This window comes from Electrona antarctica, assembly GCF_951216825.1.
Source record: "Electrona antarctica genome assembly, chromosome: 7".
Lineage (NCBI taxonomy): Eukaryota > Metazoa > Chordata > Actinopteri > Myctophiformes > Myctophidae > Electrona > Electrona antarctica.
In genome coordinates this window covers 12,951,913-12,974,412 of record NC_136812.1, presented here as the reverse complement: position 1 = coordinate 12,974,412, position 22,500 = coordinate 12,951,913, and the positions used below count along the sequence as shown (strand labels likewise).

Below are 22,500 nucleotides of genomic sequence, written 5' to 3'. Positions count from 1 at the left end.
CCTGCCTGCCTGCCTGCGCTATGAAGAGCACTGCAGGGTTTTGTCCCGACAATGAAAGCCTGGGTATGGAGGCTAACTGCAGGGCTACATGCCAGAGGTGCTGCTACTATTCTGTCTCAAATCATGTCCCTCTGTTCCAACTCAAACTCTATCTGTATGTTCCCACTCTATAACTCTCTCTCTCTCTCTCTCTCTCTCTCTCTCTCTCACACACACACACACACACACACACACACACACACACACACACACACACACACACACACACACACACACACACACACACACACACACACACACACACACACACACACACACACACACACACACACACACACACACACACACACACACACCCCTTCTTTGTCTTTTTCATTATGCTTTTCACTCGTCGTTCTCTCTCTCCCTCGGCCTTTCTAACAATAAAATGCTGACTAGCTATTCTTCCCCTAACCTACTTCTCCCTCGCTCTCTTTCAATGTACAGTATGTGTGTGCGTGTGTGTGTGTACGCGTGCGTGCGTGTGCGTGCGTGTGCTCAGCCACCCCAGGTGATGGCATTATGATAGAGAGAAGAAGCGATAAAGGGAAGGAAGGAAAGAGAGAGGGACTAGGGAGGAGGCAGAAGGAAGGAAGGAAGTGAATGAGCCGACGGGGACGAAGGGTAAAAGTATCTTCTACTGTAAGAGTTGTAAAGCTTGGCATCCGCTTATCTAAACAATGAGCAGATAACTATAATAAGCACTCAGGAAGTTAGCATCAGGCAAAGCTAGCTTCTCGCTAGCCGGCCGGCCGGGCCCATATACATGATTATCTGAACAAACAAAAATGGAAAAAAAAGAGCAAACACGAGCGCAATTTAAGCTGAATAAATATGACTCATGTAAGCAGCATCGAAGCTGGATCGAGTGTGCAGTGAGTGTGAGCGTTAGGACAAACTCCTTTCCCAAATGCCTATTGTATTTATTCATAAAGCACAGTGCTTTGTCCCTCTGCAATTAGAATGTGGAAACATCCGAGTGTCCTTTTCAACTTGTTTCCGTGTCAGTCAAAGATAACCACACATCCCACAGGTGAGTATTCGAGATCAAACTCACTGCAATTCCTGACTCTGTCTGGCAAGGAGAGCAATTTCACCTCTTTTCAAATCATTTCCATGTTTATAAATGAGTCAAATGACCTATGCTAGCACCCATTTTCTTTTCCTACATTAACTCTTAGGTTTTAAAACCTGCAGCTTGGCGAGACATTCCGCATCACAAACACTGAGATGTCTGGTCACGGTCAATGCAATGCAAAATGTGAAAATCCCAACTGAGAAACCAACTGAAAAGCACCGATCTAAAACGAGCGTGAAGCAGAGAGTTAATGCCTTGATACCAACTCACCAATACTTTATATTTTACAAAATATGTAATATGTAGTAGTAATTGGGGATATTTATATATCCACTGGTATGCATGATGTATAGGCCTACTGTATGCAAATATATCTGTGCGTGCACACGCACGTGTCCGTGTGCTCTCTATTCTAGGAAACATTTAACATCTAAAGACTCGGCAACCTACATGCATGGCCACTTCATGTGTGGAAGTGTCTACGTGCATGTATGCATGTGTGAGTGCATGCAGGGCAGGCAGGGACGGATTAACCCCCACGAGGGCCCCTGGGCCGGTACGTTTTGCAGAGCCCCCATAGCACGCGTGCGTGATTTTCCGTGTTTTTATCATCTTTTTGACCTAAATTGAACTAAATCAATGGCCAATGAAGGGCCCCAGGAGCCTTTTTTAGGGCGTCAAATCTATTACCGCACAGTCCAGTTTCTCTGAAGGGCCCCTGAGAGCCAAGGGCCCCTGGGCCACGGCCCCACTGGCCCAATGGCTAATTTGTCCCTGAGGGCAGGCATCCGGCTGTGCCTGTGTGAACCATGCTTGTGTGAACAGCATACCTCTCTCCTGCACATAGTAAGCCAGATAGAGGTCTGTGCCTGTGTGAACGTACCTCTCTCCTGCACATAGTAAGCCAGATAGAGGTCTGTGCCTGTGTGAACGTACCTCTCTCCTGCACATAGTAAGCCAGATAGAGGTCCAGCTCCTTGACGGAGACAGCGATGTGCCGAGGCTGGACGCAGAGGATGGGGTTGGAGCAGTGACCTCCTTTCACCAGCCGCTCGCCATCTGTGCTTTCTAAAGGGATTCCTTTAAATAGGATTACCATCACCAGGTCCAACCTCCACACCTAAAACAACACCCCCAAACAGAACAAAAATTAACGTATTACTACTGCTATTAATAACATTAATATAACATAGCAATAACTGTACTCTTGACCAGGCTTTCACCCTCTGCTTTCTAATGGGATTCTCATTAACAGAATGGACGTGGCTACAACTAATACAGCTTACGCACCTATAATAACAAGAAGAAAGAATAACAGTGATTATAGTTATCATTAATATTAGATTGGCTCTAATCACCCCCTATGTCTGCGCTCTCTGGACATTCATCTAAATAGGATTACCAGCACCATGCATGTTCAACCTAGAATATTAATCCTATTTGAAAGATTCATTAATGGAATTCCGTTTTTCCAAGGGCACACACAGTGACGGGAAACAGGGGACGGGATGACATGCGGCGACATTTATTAGTGGAATTAAACGCTGTCAGCCTACTTTCATCTATCCCTCTATCAAAAAAAAGAAGAAGAAAAAAGGCAAAAGCAAAAAAAATAAAAAATCTTAAAAGGCGAACTCGGCGAAAGGTGAGTTAAAAATGTGAAAAATGTACAAAATAAAATATACAATATTGTACAAAATAGTTGATCTACCAGCTATCTGTAATATTGTAGATCTGCAATTTCTGCTACTTTTGAAAAATGTATGGACATTTTTCAACATGGAAAGAATGGAAAATAGCACAACACACGCGTTGTGGGCTTGTAGATCTGCAATGTTCTGCAAACTTTCCCCCCAGAACAGGTATAGGCCTATCATGCTGCTACTGTAGGTTTTAAAGTGCCATCTATCCTGAGATATTTGTAGATTTCCTCTGGAGCATAATTCTTTTGCATTATTTGTTATTTTGTATTATTAATTATTTCATGTTGGAAACAAAGGATGAACATTCTTATCTCTTGCTAAATCCCACAGTATGGATTTACAGTGCAGTATTGTTCATTCATACACATTGTCCCTCCCGAATAAACAAATAAATAAAATTAATGAAATGAAGGAAATGTATTTGACCTTGTCAGCTTGTCTGAGGCAGTCAATGCGCCTCATCTTGCCTTTCTGGTCAGGGTTAGAGAGGACACAAACTGCCGCCTTCTTCCCGGTGATTGACAGGACAAAGTCTTCTCTGCATTCAGGTCTGATATCCTTCCGTAACTTGGCCAGCAGACGACTGGCCCATTTCTGTTTTACCTGTAATAAGAATAAGAATACAAATAAAATAAACATCATAATGTGAGAAAACAAAAGCTGATATCTTCATCATTTTGCCTCATGTTCCTCTTTTAGCATAATATCTAATAAACTCTACATAACGGTAAGTCAACAGTGAGTGAACAACTACCCTTCACTCGCACTGCAGGCTATTTGCTACTTGCATAACTGACCGTTTGTCATTGGATGTTTTTATCCAAGATACCACAAGAGCATGCATGTTGTCTTTAGCCGTGGCCAGTGTGTGAATGCATATTGACAAACTACCAGGTTTACTGGCTCTGAGTCTGAACCCTGTTTGTGAAATGGTAAACATTAAACACCAGTGGCAATTGAAAATGGCGAGGGCTGGGGTACATCTAATTATTTTTATTTATAATTTTTGTTTTTTTTACTGTTTTTTTGTGGCTTTCGCCTTTATTCTATATATTTTTTATATTTTATGGAGGGACAGACAGTAGGCAGGAAATGGGGAGAGAGATGGGGGGAAGACATGCAGTGTAGGCCGTCGGGATCGGGAGTCGAACCCGCGGCACACTGCCAGACTGGATTACCAGCCAAGGTGCCGCTGGACCACTAAGCCATGGCCCAGGCCGGTACATCTCATTTTTGAGGGGCGCTAGCCCCTTCTATGCCCAGCTTTGAGGGTTTGTGTAAACACAAACATTGTGTTAACACAAAACATTGAATGCCATTGACAAGTAATGGCCAGCTTTGAGTGTCTGTGAACACAAACATTGAAGACGAAGGTGAGGAAGGTGAGGGATGTATGTGTATCATGATAAGAGCGCCCCTCACTTTTATATAGTAAAACAATAAAACTTAAACTGTGGGGGCAGAATTTGTAACTGTCCTCTGGGACCCCCGTGGAGCCGGTCCAAGCCAGTGCACTGGACTTTTACCAGCTGCTATGCAGTCTATAATCGATGTGCAAGCTGGTTTTCTCATTGGCTGACGTATGTGCGCACCGCAAATATGTCCGGGGCGGGTGCAAACTAATGACTCAGAACACAATAGTTCCGCCTTAGAGAATTTTAGTTCCCCCCTAAACTACTGCGCTGAAACTGACACAGAGGCAGTTATAGCGGACCCCCACAGTTAATAATAATGCAGCTGGTAATTAATTGATTTAATCAATTCTTGTTTTTTATTGACCTTTATTTATTAGATTAGATTCAATTTATTGTCACTGTACAGAGTATACAAATACTTAGACAGCGAAATGGAAGGTGTACAAAGAGTACTGAATTTTTTTTACTTTACTGAAGAGTAAAGAATTTAATCAATTCTTGTTTTTTATTGACCTTTATTTATTCAGGTAAGACCAACAATAACAAATAACACAATTTTACACAAGGTGATATATAGTGGACATTATGATGCTAATACATTGGGGTTACAGAAAACAGGTACAGTAGTTATGTGTTGCATCATCAAGTAGTGCCTTCCATGTAACTCACCTCTGCCTTCTCTCCCAGCAGTTCGTCTTTGACCGCTCTCTCTTCTTCTTTAGTCATCCTCTTCTCGTGTTTTTTGAAGTACTTCCTTTTTCTGGCCTGAAGGTTGAACCAGGTGTAGGCAAAGGCACGGACCTGGGGCAGCAGCGCCTCGATGAATGGATGGAATTCATCCTTAAAAAAAACACAGACAGACAGATATGAAGACAGACAGACAGACAGACAGACAGACAGACAGACAGACAGACAGACAGACAGACAGACAGACAGACAGACAGACAGACAGACAGACATGAAGACAGACAGACAGACAGACAGACAGACAGACAGACAGACAGACAGACAGACAGACAGACAGACAGACAGACAGACAGACAGACAGACAGACAGACAGACAGACAGACAGACAGACAGACAGACAGACAGTCATATGGAATCTGTAATCAGTATAGGATTACATTTAATTGTAATCATTTCTACCTTGTTGTTCAAAGGTGATGGGGATAAGGTCACAGCTAACAGCCCTGTTGGCTCACTGCCTGGCTAAGAGCAATACACACATACAAGCATGCACACACAGTCACACACACGCAGAGAGCATTGCACATATCCGTGCATACACATGCCCTCTCTCACACACACACACACAGACACACACACACACACACACACACACACACACACACACACACACACACACACACACACACACACACACACACACACACACACACACACACACACAGTCACACGCGCATACCGTACACATGCTGCCTCTCCTTTTCACTCTCAGACACGGGGCTTGTCTACTAGTCATTTCTAAAAACAGCGCAGGTGCAGTAAAGCTGAAAATGAAAGAAGACACTGACACATTGATACTACTCCTATCACTGATATTACTGACACATTATTGACCCTACAACTTTCAGTGACATTACTGACACATCAAATGGTAAATGGTGCATTTATATAGCTTTTATCCAAAGTGCTTTACATAGATTGTGCATTACATTCACCCATTCACACACACATGCATACACCGATGGCGGAGGAAACCATGCAAGGCACCAACCTGCACATCAGGAGCAGTTAGGGTCTTGCTCAAGGACACTTTGACACTAATTGTGGGGAAGCCCGCTCTACCGGCCACTCTACCCTTGAGCCACTCATTACCATACTGTAGATATTTTAAAAATAGATGGCTCATTGCCAGGCCGCTGCCGTTCATTGGAGTGATGTGTCTCCAACAAAGTCAAGCGGAAGTGCGGAAGGCACGCTTCACAACGAATCTCTGGAAAGCTTGACTCCATGTTGCCTGCAAGAGAGACACATGCCCAGAGCCGAAGGAGGCGTCTACCTTTGTATGTCTATGGCCATTACTACTCCTTTCACTTGCCTTTTTTATTTTGTACCATTGCTGTCATGCCTGAGTGGAGGGAATGAGAGCTTGACAGATACAGTACTGCATAGTACGATATGGGCATTTTTTTAATGTAGGTTTTATGATTAAGTGTACATATTATAGCCTACATGTCCATGCATTGCTGTGCCTATACTGCAGTTGTAGTACATGTCTCCTAATGTAGGCTATCTCCTATTCTGTATTTAAGTCCGACGTCATTTTGTAGTTCTACGTTACGTCTGGGTCCAAGTGGCACCAGCTCCTGTCCGCTGACACGTGAATCTTTTTACAATAACGTTATTTTTCAGAAAGGAAGCCATTGAGGGCTAAAATGGGTCTTAATGCTTCCAACTTATTATTAATGTTCTGTACAAGTGTCCATGACAAAGAAAATATATGATGTGGAGACAATAAAGACTATTATTATCATTATTATTGAAGGTGGTAACAGTCCATTTGCTCAGTACAATATTTCGGGGGCATATTTAGAATGTGTGCAGGGTTGAGTATGTTGAATCTAGTTTGCATTTAATGAGGATTTAGTTGACACAATGAAATAAAATGGCGATAGTATTCAGTGTGGGGCAGACCGCCTGTCACAGCCAAATTTGGGAGACCAGTAGCTTTGTTGTTGCAAGGAAAGCGGTAAAGTTCCGTGGTTGTTTTCGTCTCAGATTTAGTCCGACGGAGGGACACAATATAACTCTATGGGGACACAAAAGTAGGACCCGGAAGTATCTCTGGAGGGGGCGCTTACGTCACGGCTGAAATACTGAATACACTGCACATTGGAAAGTCATAACACACGAGTGATAAAGTCGCTAAAGTTCACAACATGAAAAGCATAATTTTCCCTTCACAGAAACAGAAATAGATATGAAAGAGCCAGGCAGACAAAAGCAATGTGGAAGCTAAATAGACTGAACAGAGAGATTTGAAGAAGAGGAAGGAAAGAGAGACAAGCAGAGACGCTTGCGCCAGTAGCTTACTTATTGGTCTGGTGTTTCTTTAATGACAGGGATTCCCTTCAGATGATGTATTTGCCTTTTAAGCCTGATAGATACGTCTTCGTCTGACAGTGTCTGGAAGCTCGCATTGTGAACTTGTAGATCGTACAACTTAACAAATATAGGGGTCATCGCCATGCTGCAGGCTTGTGGTGGTCATTTTTGTCAAAATTCAAATTTTTGCCATGGACAAAATGAGTGTACTCAAAATGAGTGTACTCAAAATGAGTGTACTCAAAATGTATATTACCAGAAACACATAAAGAGCTATAGTCCTTTATGACCATAACAGGTCTGTAACTCTGAGAATGTTCAAATGGAACATTTGAGAACCACTAGTACTAGTTGGACTCCTATAAATGTGCCAGCGTGTCATGGCAAATGTCATACATATTCCGAAGAAAATCTGGAGACTTGACATTCATTCAGTAATTGGGTCGATCTTGTGATCAAAATAAGAACATTATAATAGTGTGCAAAAAAGAAAATCAAGACCAAGTCTTGCCACAGACACATTTGTCTGTGTACAGACTTATTGATGACCCCTGAAATAAACAGAGCCAGCGGAGGGGAAGGGGGGGCTCGTAGCCTTGTGGCAGACGGTCTTCAGAGGGGGAGAAAGAGTACCCTGCCGCTCATGCAGAGCATGATAGACGGGCAGTCCATCTATATACAGTGACAGCCACTCCCGTATTCATGTTGGGTGATTATATCACATTTGTTCTGCTATAATTAGTGGACATTACTGACACATTAATTTCACACATATATATATATATTCATCATCATCCTTTGACTGTCGTCGAGATATACAGTATATTACTGACACAGCAACGCATCTTAACTATGACTTAACTATATGACGCTGCGTCAGTTTACAATAATGAAATGTCCAGTACCTCCCCAGTGCCTCCCCAGTGCTTCCCCAGTGCCTCCCCAGTGTCCACCAAGTGCCTCCCCAGTGTCTGCCCAGTGCCTCCCCAGTGCCTGCAGTGTCCGCCCAGTGCCTCCCCAGTGTCCGCCCAGTGCCTCCCCATGCAGTGTCCCCCCAGTGCCTCCCCAGTGTCCCCCCCAGTGCCTCCCCAGTGTCCGCCCAGTGCCTCCCCATGCAGTGTCTCCCCAGTGTCCCCCCAGTGCCTCCCCAGTGTCCCCCCCAGTGCCTCCCCAGTGTCTCCAATAGCAATACAAGAGCAATAATACAAATTAATCTTAATTTATTGATCAAATTAATTAATTAATTAATCAAAAGTTTCGGCGCGCGGCCTTAGGCCACACGCCAAAGGCCCGCGTCGCGCTCATGGGACCGGACCTTAGTCTTTTTAAAAAATTATTAGTGGACCTTCAGTATTTCTAGTTGAGGACCCCTGTCATAGAACATAATAGAAATAGTGTCTCATACACATTTCGGAAGAAAATAGAGCCCATGGTTTCTTAAGCTACGGACTGGGACCTAAATTAGGTCATCATGGACCTGTTTGTGAGCGTCCCCCCCACATGGGAAGAGGGCTAGTATTTGTTAGTAAGCTCAGATAGAGTGAGAGATTCGAACTTGACAAAGTAAATGAGTACCAGAGCAATTTTCTTTCAATAGATACTATAACACTGAATTGCAGCATTGGATGACTAAATCACTTTCCTGAACAACAAGACAGTGTCTTGTTTTTACAGTCATGCACATGAGTGGATAAAGCTAAAATCAGTACAGAGATAGCATTAATGCCATTAAAACAGATATAACCTTTCTGACGAATTACATTATTTGACTGGATTGTGGGCTACATCACAAAATTTTACTGAGACCCAAAAATTAGAGGATTATGATATATGACAGAAAGACGGCCTGCTTGCGGTGATGGATGGATGGATAGTTGGATGGAGAGGGAGTGATGAAGCGAGGGTGAATACAAAGTGTAAAATATCAAAACTGGAGGGGAAAAAGATGATTTGACAGCCGCAATAGCTGTTTTCTGTTATTATAAACAGAAAACTAAAGAAGAAGTGGAGTCAGCACATCACGTAGCCTTGATTTTTGAATATACTAGGCCTATATACATTGGAAGTAAATTGGTAAAGTGCAGACTCCACTTTTTTTTAAGAGTACTACTTGGTAAGAAGAGAGAGAATCTCTCACCATGTGGTCTGATGAAGCTCAAAATGAACTTCTCCAAAACCCAAGACAGCCCTTCGTGCAGCATGTGTGCTCCCTCCCTCCCCTTCTGCCCGGCCTGTCAGTCATTATGACCCATGTCAAGCTGGAGGGAGCTGCTCCACTTAAAAGCCTTGTCCTCATTTATGCCTTATGACACAAATAAACAACTCCTCAAAACTCCATCAACTACTACTACTTCAACAACCACTAGCCTACCTAAACATTATGTTTGCATGATTTTAACATTACCATTATTGAACATGCATGGTTTCAGCATTAGCCTGCTGCTATCAATTGTTGGTATAGCCTGGTCAGGCATTGTACTGTAGCATAGTTTGAACACAGGTTTGTTAGGATTACCTTGATGTTAGCTTTATATTAGCATTAGCCTGACCATGGTGATATTAACCTCGCTTCACCAGGCCTTCCTCCACCTTGGAGGAAAGCCTGGTCTGTGTTACAAAATTGCTGTGTGAACCGGTCCGTAATCGGATGATATCGCTACGTCATGTTGTAGTATTGTTTTGTAGTCATCAGGCAGGAAGAATCATCCGGAACTTCCTTTTCCCTCAAACTGGAAGAATAACAATAAAAGCTTTCGTAGCCTGCTACTTTTATTGAGAAAAATCGGTTTGTGGGGAAAGGAAGTTCCGGATGACGTCACGCGCATACCCTCTATAGGCCCGGCCGTGTTAAGATGGGTGGGACTTTAGAAATGTGGGTCCTGATCCAGAAAGAGTTGGGAACCACTGGCCTGGCCAATGTGGTTGGACACGGTTTCATGTCAGGGCAGTTCTGTTCTCGAAACGTATTTGTGTTGAAAAACATCACACTCGTGTGTGAAGTGAGGGGCGCTCTTGCGTTTTATCATCATACATCATCATATACGTCAGCCAATCAAATCATCACATTCCGTGCTACAAACACATGCTCAAATTTAAACACACCTACAGTACACACAAAGCTGTGCATAGGAGGGAAGATACATATCAGGCCAGAAGTTCTCTGAACAAAACTCTGAATAATAAACCAAACAAATTGCAAAGAACAGCTAGCTTAAATTCTCAATTTTCCTGGCAACACTTATACGTACTCTCAGCCTTGGGAGGCCAACTTACACATATCTAATTATTCCATTGCCCAACAACTGTGCTGTTCCCATAAAGGGCCTGCAGAATGAACTAAACAGAAAATCCATTCTGTATGGTAGAGTATGTTAATGCAATATACAGTATATATTTGGGGTGGTTGTATTCCCCTGCTACTCCCTGCTCTTCTATTGAGACATTTTTAGACCACGTCAAAGGTCATGTCTCACCTATAATAGACAGGATCTGACATAAAGTTTGATCCGATGGTCAAAATTCAATTTATCCCCTGAGCAAGCAGGTAGGCTCTATTAGCTCAATGGTAAGAATGTCAGCACTTGCGCAGGGAACCGGGTTCAAATCTGGGGTAGAAGAGTAAGGTTTCATGGCGCAGCTTTAAAGCTCTATATTCTGATAGTCATCATTGCTAGAGGGAGTCATTTATTCAGTAACAGGGGCATATCCTTGCCTCTCCAGCTCTTTAATAAAAAATCACACCCGTGTGAACTGAGTGGTGCAACTACACATTTATTGTTATAGTTATAGTTACTGTCCAGTCGCTCTGGATTAAGAGCGTCTGCTAAATGCCTAAATTGTAAATTGTAAATTGTAATTAGAACCAGGAAGATTATAAGCTTTTTTGAGATCACTCAGACGTGATGTCGGTGATCACGGTGATGTCGGTGATGTCAGTGACGTCACATACTAACCATAGCAACCATGCTCACCCGTACAGGCACAAACACACACGGGTACTAACAAAGCCAGTTGTTGGAGTGGTTTGCACCACTCAAAAATAAATGACATTTTCAAGTGGGTCACCAATTTCATCCAATCAGGAGAGAGAGAGACCCATTTCTCACCTTCAATTTGACAGTGTTCATTCATTCACTGATTGATTCATCACTTCCACATTTCACTTGTTTGAACTATCCAGTCTTCTGACTGGTTGAAATGCGTATCCCAAACTGAAGATGTATATCTTCTGTTCTGTACAAAAGAGTTGCAGAGACGGGGAGACGCGGCTGTTACTGAACAAACACTCTGCACATCAATGATAGCAATACTATCCTTTTATTGAGAATGCATTGGGCGTTTAAGTTAAATAACTCCGAAACTACAAATCATTTCAAAGTAAAAAGTTCCAGCATGTGTCTCCACAGTAAGCTGAATTATAAAAAGTGTGAGAGTTTCTAGGTGAAAGTGCTTTTTTGACGTGCCAATATCTGCCATTGAGCCCCATTGTGAATTTCTCAAATTTGAAAGCACTATATTTCTAAAACTATGAAACATTTCAAAGATTTCTTTTCAGGCAAACATGTCCACCGTAAGATGAACCCAAATAGGTTTGAATGGGGTTTCTATGTGTAAGTATGTAGGACTAGTAGCATGCCAAAGTTTGTGCTATTGCCATTGAGAATGCATTGGGCATTTAAGTTAAATACGGGGGGACATATTTTGACAGCAGAAACTGCTGTCAAAATATGACAGCAACTATTCCAAAGCCCCCCCAGGTACATTATATATTTAAACTATTTTCAGCAATGGTACACTTATTTTTTCAGTGGGTAGATCTTGTTGAGCTTGTCATTTTGAAAGTAGATCTCACGTCATAAATGTGTGGGCACCCCTGTTTTAGACCAAGTGTTTGACTGTACTCTGCATGCTGTTTCACATTTCTGTCTAATAAAGTATTCAATCAATCAATCAATTACTATGGGAATATAGACCTACGGTATTTAACACTTAACACAAACATATCAATTACAGTATACGTGCCTTTAAAACAATATTTTGTAACAAACTAATACTGCAGCAATAATATACTGCAATATAATGTTTGTGTGCAGCACCGGGGTAGTACGACCGACGGTATAGATGGTTTTAGAGAATTTATTGCTTCGGTCAAGTGATTTACAAATCGTGCAACAATCCACGTTCCTAACAAACATTGGTCTTTAGCAGATCGTTAACACATGTTGTGGTGAAAAGTAGCGTAGGCCTACTGTGAGCTGTGTGCAGTAACTATCCCTCAAGGACGACAGCAGAGCTACTGTGTCTGATATGTAGCCCACCTGAAATAAGAGTAATGGCCCGGTCCATGAACTCAATATATCAGCGATTTGGTCCAGAGAGACAGAGAAACAAAAGTGAAACAAAAGAAACAGGAGATAAACTTTTAGGAAACAAGTCATAACTGACAATAATTATGTTCAGTTGTGTTCATGAATGTGTTCCAATGGAAATATCCTAAAAAACTGGGTCGTATTATAATCGGGGACCAGACTATTTGACGTTAAATGTTATTTTTCCACAAATGAGTCTTAAACAATGGGGGTTGTCTTATAATCAGAGTCGTATATTCTCATTCTGTATGCCAGAGCCAAGGAGATGTCTTGGTGTCTCTATATGGCAGAGGCTGACCAAAAGCCATTTTCCCCCCCTCCAATACAATGTCTGGCTTTCGGATATGATGACGTCATTTGGCCGCCACAGTGGGTGCCCCTCATTTCACATGAGTGTGATTTTTTTCCAAAGCCATTAGGTGGTTGGCCAGAATGTATACAATGTCTAATTCAATCAATACATTGATAAAAAGAATATATATATTGCTCCTGTGATTAGATAGGGCCATTCTAGGATATGTGTGCAGTTGGGATCCCCCACTGCAGATCTGGAACCTGTGACAGTCTAGCCTCGGTCCCAGGCTTACTTTTCTGCGAAAAGAAGAGCCTGGTCACAACCTAAGGCAGAAAAGCTATCGGTGGACGTATCCTCCAGAACATCCGTCAGATGTATTTCCCCCGGATACGATATTTTCCCGACCAATCACAACACTTGTTTCATTCGCGGAGAATGTAAACTGATTTGTAAAGCATCAACGTCATTTCCTTGGGCGATACTTCCGCTAAAATCCTGCAACTTCCGCTGATAGTCTTTTCAGCGTAGGTCTTGCCCAGGGTGGTGACAGTCAGGTATGCAGGAGGGGAAGGGGCTGCATAGGAGATGCAGAGAATGCATAGAAATGAAAGAGGACAGGGATAGGCCCATTAATGACCCATTTGAGTTATGAAATGCTGTAAACGAGCTGGGTTTTACGTTGTGAATAATAAATGTGCACAATTTTAATTTTGAGAAGGACTGACTTCTCCTCTGTTACTTTGTCATGTCATGTTTATAAATTCCTTTCAGACCAAGTGTTTGATGTACTCTGTTGTTTTTACATTTCTGTCTAATAAGCAATTCAATCATCAATTCAATTACACATGACATGGCACATCACCACCATAATAGTTGAGCCTTAACTTATTCTATTAATCATTTGATATAGTTTTAATCTCAAAATGCCATTATCCAAAAGTCTAAAGAGGAACATTGTTCATGAATGCAAAACCATTGTCTTATCTGTCTACATACTATACGGTACCTGTATTGATTGTACTAGGAAACGAGGGCTTCAGTGCCAACCCACTGCATGGTTGCATGGTTGCACTGACGCGAGTCGCGAGGAAACCACTGGGAACTGAATTCCGTCGTACCATTATTGTATATATTATATATTGTGAAGTCATGTGAAGCATGACAACAGTGACCACAGTCGAACAGTGTGCGAAGCATGGCCACAAGCTTCACTTTTCTGCAAAAGTTAACAAAAAGCAGGTTCACTTATTTGAACCTGGCAAAGAATTATCGGACCGCGAACAATAGTGTGTTGCCTATACATGCAGCAAACACACTAGGCATTCTTCAGGTGGGGTAGATTCTCTATTTGGACATTACTATAAAAGTCACTAGTGGGACTGTCAGTCTGATATTGTAGAAAGAAAAAAGAAAAGGACAGAAATATATAATTATTTTATTATTATTTCTTTATTTTTTCCATTAAAATAATTTGCCGGTATAGCCGGTGGGCCACCTGTTGCCTACATGGTTAGAATTTATGCACTGTGAAATCATGGGCTCAACTCTTGCTTGTAAACTTTTACTTTTTCAATTTAGATAAAACACAAGAACACATACATATACTGCCTTTCCAAACATCAGCAACTTAAAATGGGTCCACACTCCAACTCCACTCAAACAAAACAAACGTTTTATAAGTGTTTTATAAGCTTGGATAATAGGCAAAACACAAATGGACACACGCACGCACACGCGCACACACACACACACACACACACACACACACACACACACACACACACACACACACACACACACACACACACACACACACACACATGCGCAAATCAAGAATCCACAAATCATAAATGCAATATATATAGCCTATATATATCTGCTGGTATCAAACCACTTCCAACAAATGAGCAATTGAATTACAACTCCAACTCCAACACAACTCCCACATATACACTTGTTCCCTCTTGTTGTCAAATAATTATATTATACGGTTCCATGCCTGTCTGGATATAAATAGGCTATAGCCTAAAGAACTGAATTACCCATGTATATATTAACAAAAATGCTAAATGATGTTACTGCTGTACATTCATAATTCAATTCAGCCACATTTAAGTAGGCTACTTTAGTATAATAAAATAACTATAGGCTATTATGACAGTAATAAATTGCCTCACAACATGATGCAGTCCAACAGTTGCATAGCAATAGCCAATGATGTGGGAAAGGGTAGTTCAAAAATATTCCGACCGTTTTCATTACTGAAACATGATTCATATTGCCTTGCCCTGTTCCCTAGGAGACGCAGACGGCCCTGACTCCTGATTCAAACCCCTGCCTGCCAATAACTAACTAGTGAGTAGTGTGTGACACCCAGCCAGCTCTTCTTCTCCCGCCCTTTCTGAACCCAGAACTGCCCTGTTCGGTGGCTCTGCCCTAGCTGGCTTTGACCAGACCCCGTTAAAAAGCCTGTTAAGTTAAAACACGGAGACAGACAGAGCCAGACGGATCTTTACTCCCGTCCCGTTCCCTAGCTCACTCTCCAGCACTCCACTCCGCTTGCAGATACGCACAGATGCACAACAATTAGTTTAGTTTTTTTTTTTTTAGCCTACCTGAGACAGCGAGAGAGGAGAAAACATCATAGTGTGTGCGGGGCAGAATGAAGTGAAACCAGCCTTCACTTCACAGCGGCAACAACATCACTGGATGGAAGGATAAAGTATATCCATATTCTCTTCACGGGATCGCAAGAAGAAGACGAATATAATGTCGATAGGTCCTTAGATTCGTAATAGTGACAACTCCGGGTTACAAAGTAGAGAACCAGACCTCAGTAGTCGTTCCATTTGGGCTTTTTTTCTTTTTTCTTTAAAAAAAAAAAGAAGAAATCCGAGAGAGTGAGAGAGAGAGAGAGCAGAGTGAGAGAGACGGAGACCACTGGTCTCCTTGGATGACTCCACTACGCAGGAAACGTAACGTTATAACTCCAGAAATGATGACACGCCAGAAAAAGTTCAGGCTGAGGAAAAATATCCCGCAGCAGCGGAGAGGGGGGCGGGGGCGGGGGGGGGGGAACAAAACAAACAGAGACACTCTGGAATATATCTAGGTTTAAAATCTTCTAGCAGACTATACGACCACGAGGAGAAGCGAAGCCCAGCCAAACTGTATCGTTTTATAGAAATAACTAAGTATAATAGTGGAGGGGAGGAGAGGAATAAAGGAATATGGGAGAGAATCTATGGAGGGAGGAATGGAATGACGTTATGAACACAGCCCATCCCAAAGCACTGGGCTTAAAGCAGCAGCAGCTGTTATATACTTTCATTTGCAAAAATCGGGTTCATCATAATCATAATATAGCCTACACGGGCTACGTTGTCAGCACATTATCGGTGCGTTATAGTCCGATCTTAAAATTCAGAGAGAGAGAGGATATTATATATTGCTCAAAAAACACAAGCTTGCAGAAATTCTAGGACTATAGAATTGTGCCTATTAAGCGTACAAGTGTAGAATGCATCCGAACTGAAGAGTGTTATCTAAAACTTTTTTTGTGGCAGTATGGGGTAATTCTGCCATTCAATATGGAACTGTATAGCCACCGGATTCTTATCATCCACAATATCTTATGCGGATGCACACTCGTGCGTATATATGCGTAATCAATTCAATTCAAAGGGCTTTATTGGCATGAGAAACGAGTAATCCCCACTTCACATGAAACTTGCAGGCAGGCCTACATGATTAATCACCCCCTGGCGTGGAACTACACACACTGATAGCTGGGGATATAGGGAGACGAATATGTGCAATTTATTTAAACCATGTCGCACGGTATAGTTAAATATATTTGATGTGTGTGTGTGTGTGTGTGTGTGTGTGTGTGTGTGTGTGTGTGCGTGTGTGCGTGTGTCCGTCCATGATAATCAATTAAGCAATCACATGCACACATCTCTGAATCAGAACCTGAGTCCCGTCTCCACGCACGCGGATCATCAGACAGGATGAGAGACATTCAGCCGGTTTTTGGTCCCTGCAGGCTGCAATCCTCTCTCTGTGGATTAGAGCCTGACGTCTGCTGCTGCAGTATAAAGAAAATACTGTTTCCTATCCTTAAACCAAAACCCATTTAATCAGACACACAGCAGCACCACAGTTCACCCAAAACAAAGACAGTCCTCCTCGTGCACACATAAGCACACATGCAGCACAAAACATGAACATATATATAGCCTCACAGAGTCACATAACTAGACTTCAACTAAACTTTAACGATTATTTACACAGTTTAATCTGCCGATCCTTTTCATGTAGACGGTAAAAGTGCGTGATGGTTATGCACCATGCATATAGGCTACACGGGCCACGTGATCGAAACCGGGTTATGTGTAACAGAAGTGCATGCACTTTTTCATGAATGCAATTATATATTTAGGTCTAATAGGTTACTAAACAGATTGTTCAATTATTCAATTGCCATTTAAAATGATTTATTTCCTGCCAATTCGTGAGTTTAACGTCCACACAGAAGACAACCTTACAATCCTTACATTTTATGAACATTATGACAGGCAATATAATCTGTGGGGGCTAGACCATATGATTCTATAGCCATTAAACAGAAGGAATATAATGGAGGTCTTTAAAAATGAAATTGAACTTGAACTTCACTGTATATGCAATAATTTATATTTAACTATTATTTCTGATCAATAGAAAGGGGTGTGCAGGTGTGTGTGTGTGTGTGTGTGTGTGTGTGTGTGTGTGTGCGCGCGCGTCCGTCCGTGCGTGCATGTGCGCGTGCCTGTCTACAATTCCAGGGCAGACCAAATTATTGATTGGTCAAAACCTTGTACATATAAGGAACAGCAGAAAAGCTAATATTTCAGCGTAATGCAAGCCAAGTTTCCATTGCAAAAGTTTGATTATAGGAGAACATTATATAGCCCACAAAATTGTATATTCCCACAGAGTTATAGCTAGGCTATAGTCTAATGTGCAACAATCTAATTTACATGATTTGGTGATGATAGAACAACATTTGGCAACAATGCCATATCCCATCCATCCCATATGACATCAAAAGTGTTATTCAGGAGGGAGGAAATTCCATAGTATCAGTCCATTTAGAGCTGCTGGCTGCCAAGTAGGTCAGTTCAGGACTTGAATAGTAATATATCTCTGTCTGTTCTCATTAGGACTATAGCAGCTAGCCGGCCCTTTTAATAATAATATACTGCACACGTTAGGAAGAGGCTAACAGTCCCTGCTAACAGCAGTTCTCCATGCAGTTAGTGCCTGTGTTGGATGGATCAGCCTAGCTGTGTTTGTCCTGCTGACTGTTAGCGGCTCTCTGCTCTGTCTGCATCCCGGGACAGTGGGCCCTCTGCCGGCCTGGCCTTTCTAACTCAGCCCGCTGGCGCTACTAAACTGCGGCCATTTTCTGCTGACTGACACACAAACCGGGAAACGGCCACAGGGGGAGGCTCTGCTGCTCGCACTGAACTTCAACTTGGCCTCCCCCCCGTCCCCCCGCCCCCCGTCCCGTGACGAACGAACGGACAGACGGGCCTGCAGGGTACTGGAGGCAGGCAGGCAGCTGCACCCCGCAAAGCCCCCCCCCCGCCCCCCCAAAAAAAAGAAAAGAAAAAAAACTCAACAACTTTCACTGCATGCGGCGACACGCGCCGATACACACACACACACACACACACTGACACACACACCGAGACGTTAATACGAATTTTCTCTTCTCCTCAGTAGTCAGTCCTCACGAAACACAAACAACATTTGCCTGCTGCGGGTGAGAGACGGCGAAACACACTGACTGTACACAGAGTCACACACACACACACACACACACACACACACACAGACACAGAGAGAGTCATAGGGAGGGAGGGAGAGCACGCGCGCGTGCGTGCGTGCGTGTGACAGAAAGAGAGAGAGAGAGGGGGGGGGGTGATAAACAGGGCAACTCCTGCTGTTTTCTATTCGACTTTAAACTGCGTAGGTACTCTTGTTTCCACCGCGCACTGCGTCTTTCGGGACCCACAGAAAGAAACGGGGCAGTTATAGGAGAGCAAGATCGTTATTATGAACGGAACAGATTTGGAAAAGGAGAGAGAGAGAGAGTCGGAGAGAGAGAGAGAGAGAGCCTACCATGTCGAAGCAGAGCCGCCACCGGGGGAAGTTAAAGCTGATCTCACCGCCTGGCCATCTCGTGCTGTCGGTTGTTATCATTCCATATTCATTTTTGTGATCATGCGCGTGCAGGGGAGAGAGGAGGGAGTAGTAAATCCAAATCCAATCCGCGGGCCAGTGGCGCTATAGCTAGCTGCTCTCTCTCTCTCTCTCTCGCAGAGAAGAGGCAGAGAAAAACGTCCCGCGCCGAGTCTCAGCTCTCAGTCAAGCTTCCACACAGACAGTCCACACCACGGTTAGAGTTCCCTCCCCGCCCGCCGCCTGCCCGGTACGGTCGGTAGGCTGCGGCAGGAGAGAGAATAATGTAGAACTACATTTACCTTCTCCTTCTCCAGCCCTCCCTCTGTGTCTCACTCACACACACACTCTGTCCCTCTCTCCTCTCCTCTAGTAGTTTATTATTGTCCCATCTCCCCCCTCTCTTAATAATCTTCTGCCACTGCTGCTCAGCAGCCATTGAACCCATGGGGGAAAAAGGCTCGTTCGGGACAAAATGACACATTATGATGTGCGTGGCTGCGTGCATGGTATAGAACTTGCTAAACCACATTTAAAGCCATTGCAAATAGTTAGGTTATTGTTGTTGTTTTTTTACATTTTGGAAAAATATTAGAAATGTAGGCCTATAGTAGGGGGTAAAATATAAAGTGATGCATTCAATTCAATTCATTTGATTGGTCTGCTGTTAGTTTTTATTTGTGGTTTCTGAGAGTGAATTTGATTATATGCCTACGTAGTTCATATATGTTAAAAACATTGATATTTAACTTAGGCTACTGGTCTGGTATATAGTCTTTGAATTTAACTGATTTATAGCCTATATTTTAGTAAGTAAAATACGAGCTTATATATAGAAAGAATATTCATCAGATACCTCATCTAATATGTGACCTAATGTGTATAGGCTATACGAACAAGTTGTTCCCCAAAGCCAAAGAATCAGGACTCTAATTGATGTGTTTAAACCCCGTGAAGCTTTGGCCCAAGAGCAGACTTTAGCACCTTGGACAGTGACACTTTACTTACAGCTGATTTGGTCATCATGAGTGTCATCACCCCCAGCTGTTTTCACTACACCTGCCTCATTTACCATGGGTGTAAGCTTTCAGACTAATACCAGCTCAGTGGCCTTGTGGTTAGAGCAGTGGTTGTTCCCAAACATTTTCATGTTAAGGACCCCCAAATTGACACTAATTAGCCCTGCAGACCCCCATTTGAAAAGATATGCCAGGGACCCCCATAAGAGAAGATTTGTACGGCTCTAGTAGAGATTCTCAACCCGTTTAATTTCAAGGACCCCCAGTTTGACAGTTTGACATGCACTAGTCTACGGACCCCCATTTAATGGCATTTCTATCTCTGGGACCCCCAATTTATATTGTAAAATCAATGTTAATTTAATTCTGAGAGTGTACAAATGGAACCAAATGGACCCGTTGTACACTCTCAGAGTTACAGTCCCATAAGGGTCCATTTGGTTCCAAACTATAATTTGTTTGGGGACGCCCTGGAACTCCATCAAGGACCCATGGGGGTCCCCAGACCTCACTTCGGGAACTACAGGGTTAGAGTGTCCGCCCTGAGACTGGGAGGTTGGGATTCGATCCCCGGCCGGGTCATACCAAAGACTGTGAAAAATGGGAACTGCTTGGCACTCATCATCAAGGGTTGGATTTGGAGTACGTCCCTGTGACATACTATAGCGTCATGTCCAGGGGGTGTACTTGTACATCAAGCTTCCTCACGCTGCAGAAACATGAGGCCCGCCATCTGCAAGGCTTACTTAAGCTTGCAGACTGCCTTTCATGCATTGGAGTTGGTAACTCATGGCTATGGAGGAAAGGTATAACTAAGCAGCAGTGGTGGAAAACGTAGCCTACTCAAATGTTTTACTTAAGTAAGAGTATCAATACTGCAATATAGAAATAGGTGCTCTGTTAGGCCCGACTCACACCTTCGCAACAGATTGATGTATGCTTGTTGTATGAGACTTATTGACTGATGCAAGCTCACAATGCATTTCCAATGGGAGTCACATGGTTTGACACAACATTTGTGTTGTATGAGGGGGTGGGGGGCAGTCGAAACACAGCCGAAAGCCGTACAACACAAATGTTGTGTCAAACCATGTGACTTCCATTGGAAATGCATTGGGGCAAGATGTAAACAAACCCTTTCATACATCTAGCATGCATCAATGTTGTATGCTAGATGTAAAGGTGTGAGTCGGGCCTTACAAGTAAAAGTCCAGAATTCAAAATGTACTTGCGTAAAAGTACAGAAGTATTGGCATAAAAATGTACTTAAAGTAGGCCTACCAAAAGTAAAAGTACTCATTATAGCAGAATGTCTCATTTCAAGTTTTCTAATATATAAAAATCGTTTAGAAAATAGCAGATCTAACCAGCTCGCGACACATTGTGAGCTTGTAGATCGTCTATTTTCAAATGGCTGAAATGTATAGGGCTGAATGGTTACTGCATGTTTTGTAATAATAATCCAAATCTACAAAGTAACAAATGTAGTGGAGTAAAAGTAAAGCACAAATACCTCAAAGTTGTACTTAAGTACAGTACTTAAATAAATGTACTTATAGTTACTTTATACCACTGCACTATAAGCAGCACCCCGAATCTGAAATAACAACAAATAACCTTTGTTCCTTTTTTAACATCGGTGACTCTGCCGTCACTCGACTCATTCACCACCACTGAATACCATTCTGCACCCAGAGCTGCATCTATGCCCTGTCATCCAACGATGCACCAAAAAGGTCCCAAAAAGAGCCACACATCTGCATACTAAGTATACCACAGATCCATGGTAGAGGGACTACTTTGGCCCACATAATACTGTGCCGTCTGGAATCACATTAAGTTTGAGACATTGCCCTATTTATATTTGGAAAGGTTAGACAACCCTTTCCATCCACACTGATCACAGCTGTCTTCCCCATAAGCAGACCCCTGGAATCCAGGAGAAAACAGCAACTGCCAGGAGGAATCCAGGAAATGAGCTATTGTCGATAACAGAGGATCCCTCTAATTTGATCTTCTTGTTTCCTGGCCCAGAGGAGATTGGTGCCAAGTGCTCATCATGCAGCTGATATATAAAAGCTTACATATCGCAAAATATGAGCCATATTTTGGGGTTTATTTTGTTTACTTCATGGTGAATTTAAAGACTGGTGGGGAAGGCTGAGTAGAACAATTGCTCTTTTCAAAGCCAAATGCAAGTTGTGCAATTGTTTACCTGACACCCAAATGCTTCAGGCACCAGCAACAGCGCAGGCACACCAAGTTGCCAAAAGCCGTGAGCGGCA

The 22,500-nt window shown here is 42.8% G+C and overlaps 1 protein-coding gene across 5 annotated transcripts in view; it reads right to left on the bottom strand.

Moving 5' to 3' along the window:
* LOC306926843 (nuclear factor 1 C-type-like) overlaps positions 1-19,432 on the bottom strand; it is a 69,644-nt gene extending 50,212 nt beyond the window's left edge. For 2 of the 5 annotated variants that reach the window (XM_079506310.1, XM_079506312.1), the window contains exons 1-4: positions 19,137-19,432; positions 4,905-5,075; positions 3,247-3,423; positions 2,054-2,237 (exon numbers count right to left, since the gene is read on the bottom strand). In XM_079506310.1, coding sequence (XP_079362436.1) covers positions 2,054-2,237; positions 3,247-3,423; positions 4,905-5,075; positions 19,137-19,217 — 613 coding nt within the window. In that variant the 5' untranslated portion in view covers positions 19,218-19,432. Of the gene's footprint in view, positions 1-2,053; positions 2,238-3,246; positions 3,424-4,904; positions 5,076-5,381; positions 5,501-15,583; positions 15,923-19,136 lie in introns of those variants that run through there. The other 3 variants (XM_079506311.1, XM_079506313.1, XM_079506314.1) reach the window with 2 other exon arrangements.
* Between the last annotated feature and the right edge of the window lie 3,068 nt (positions 19,433-22,500).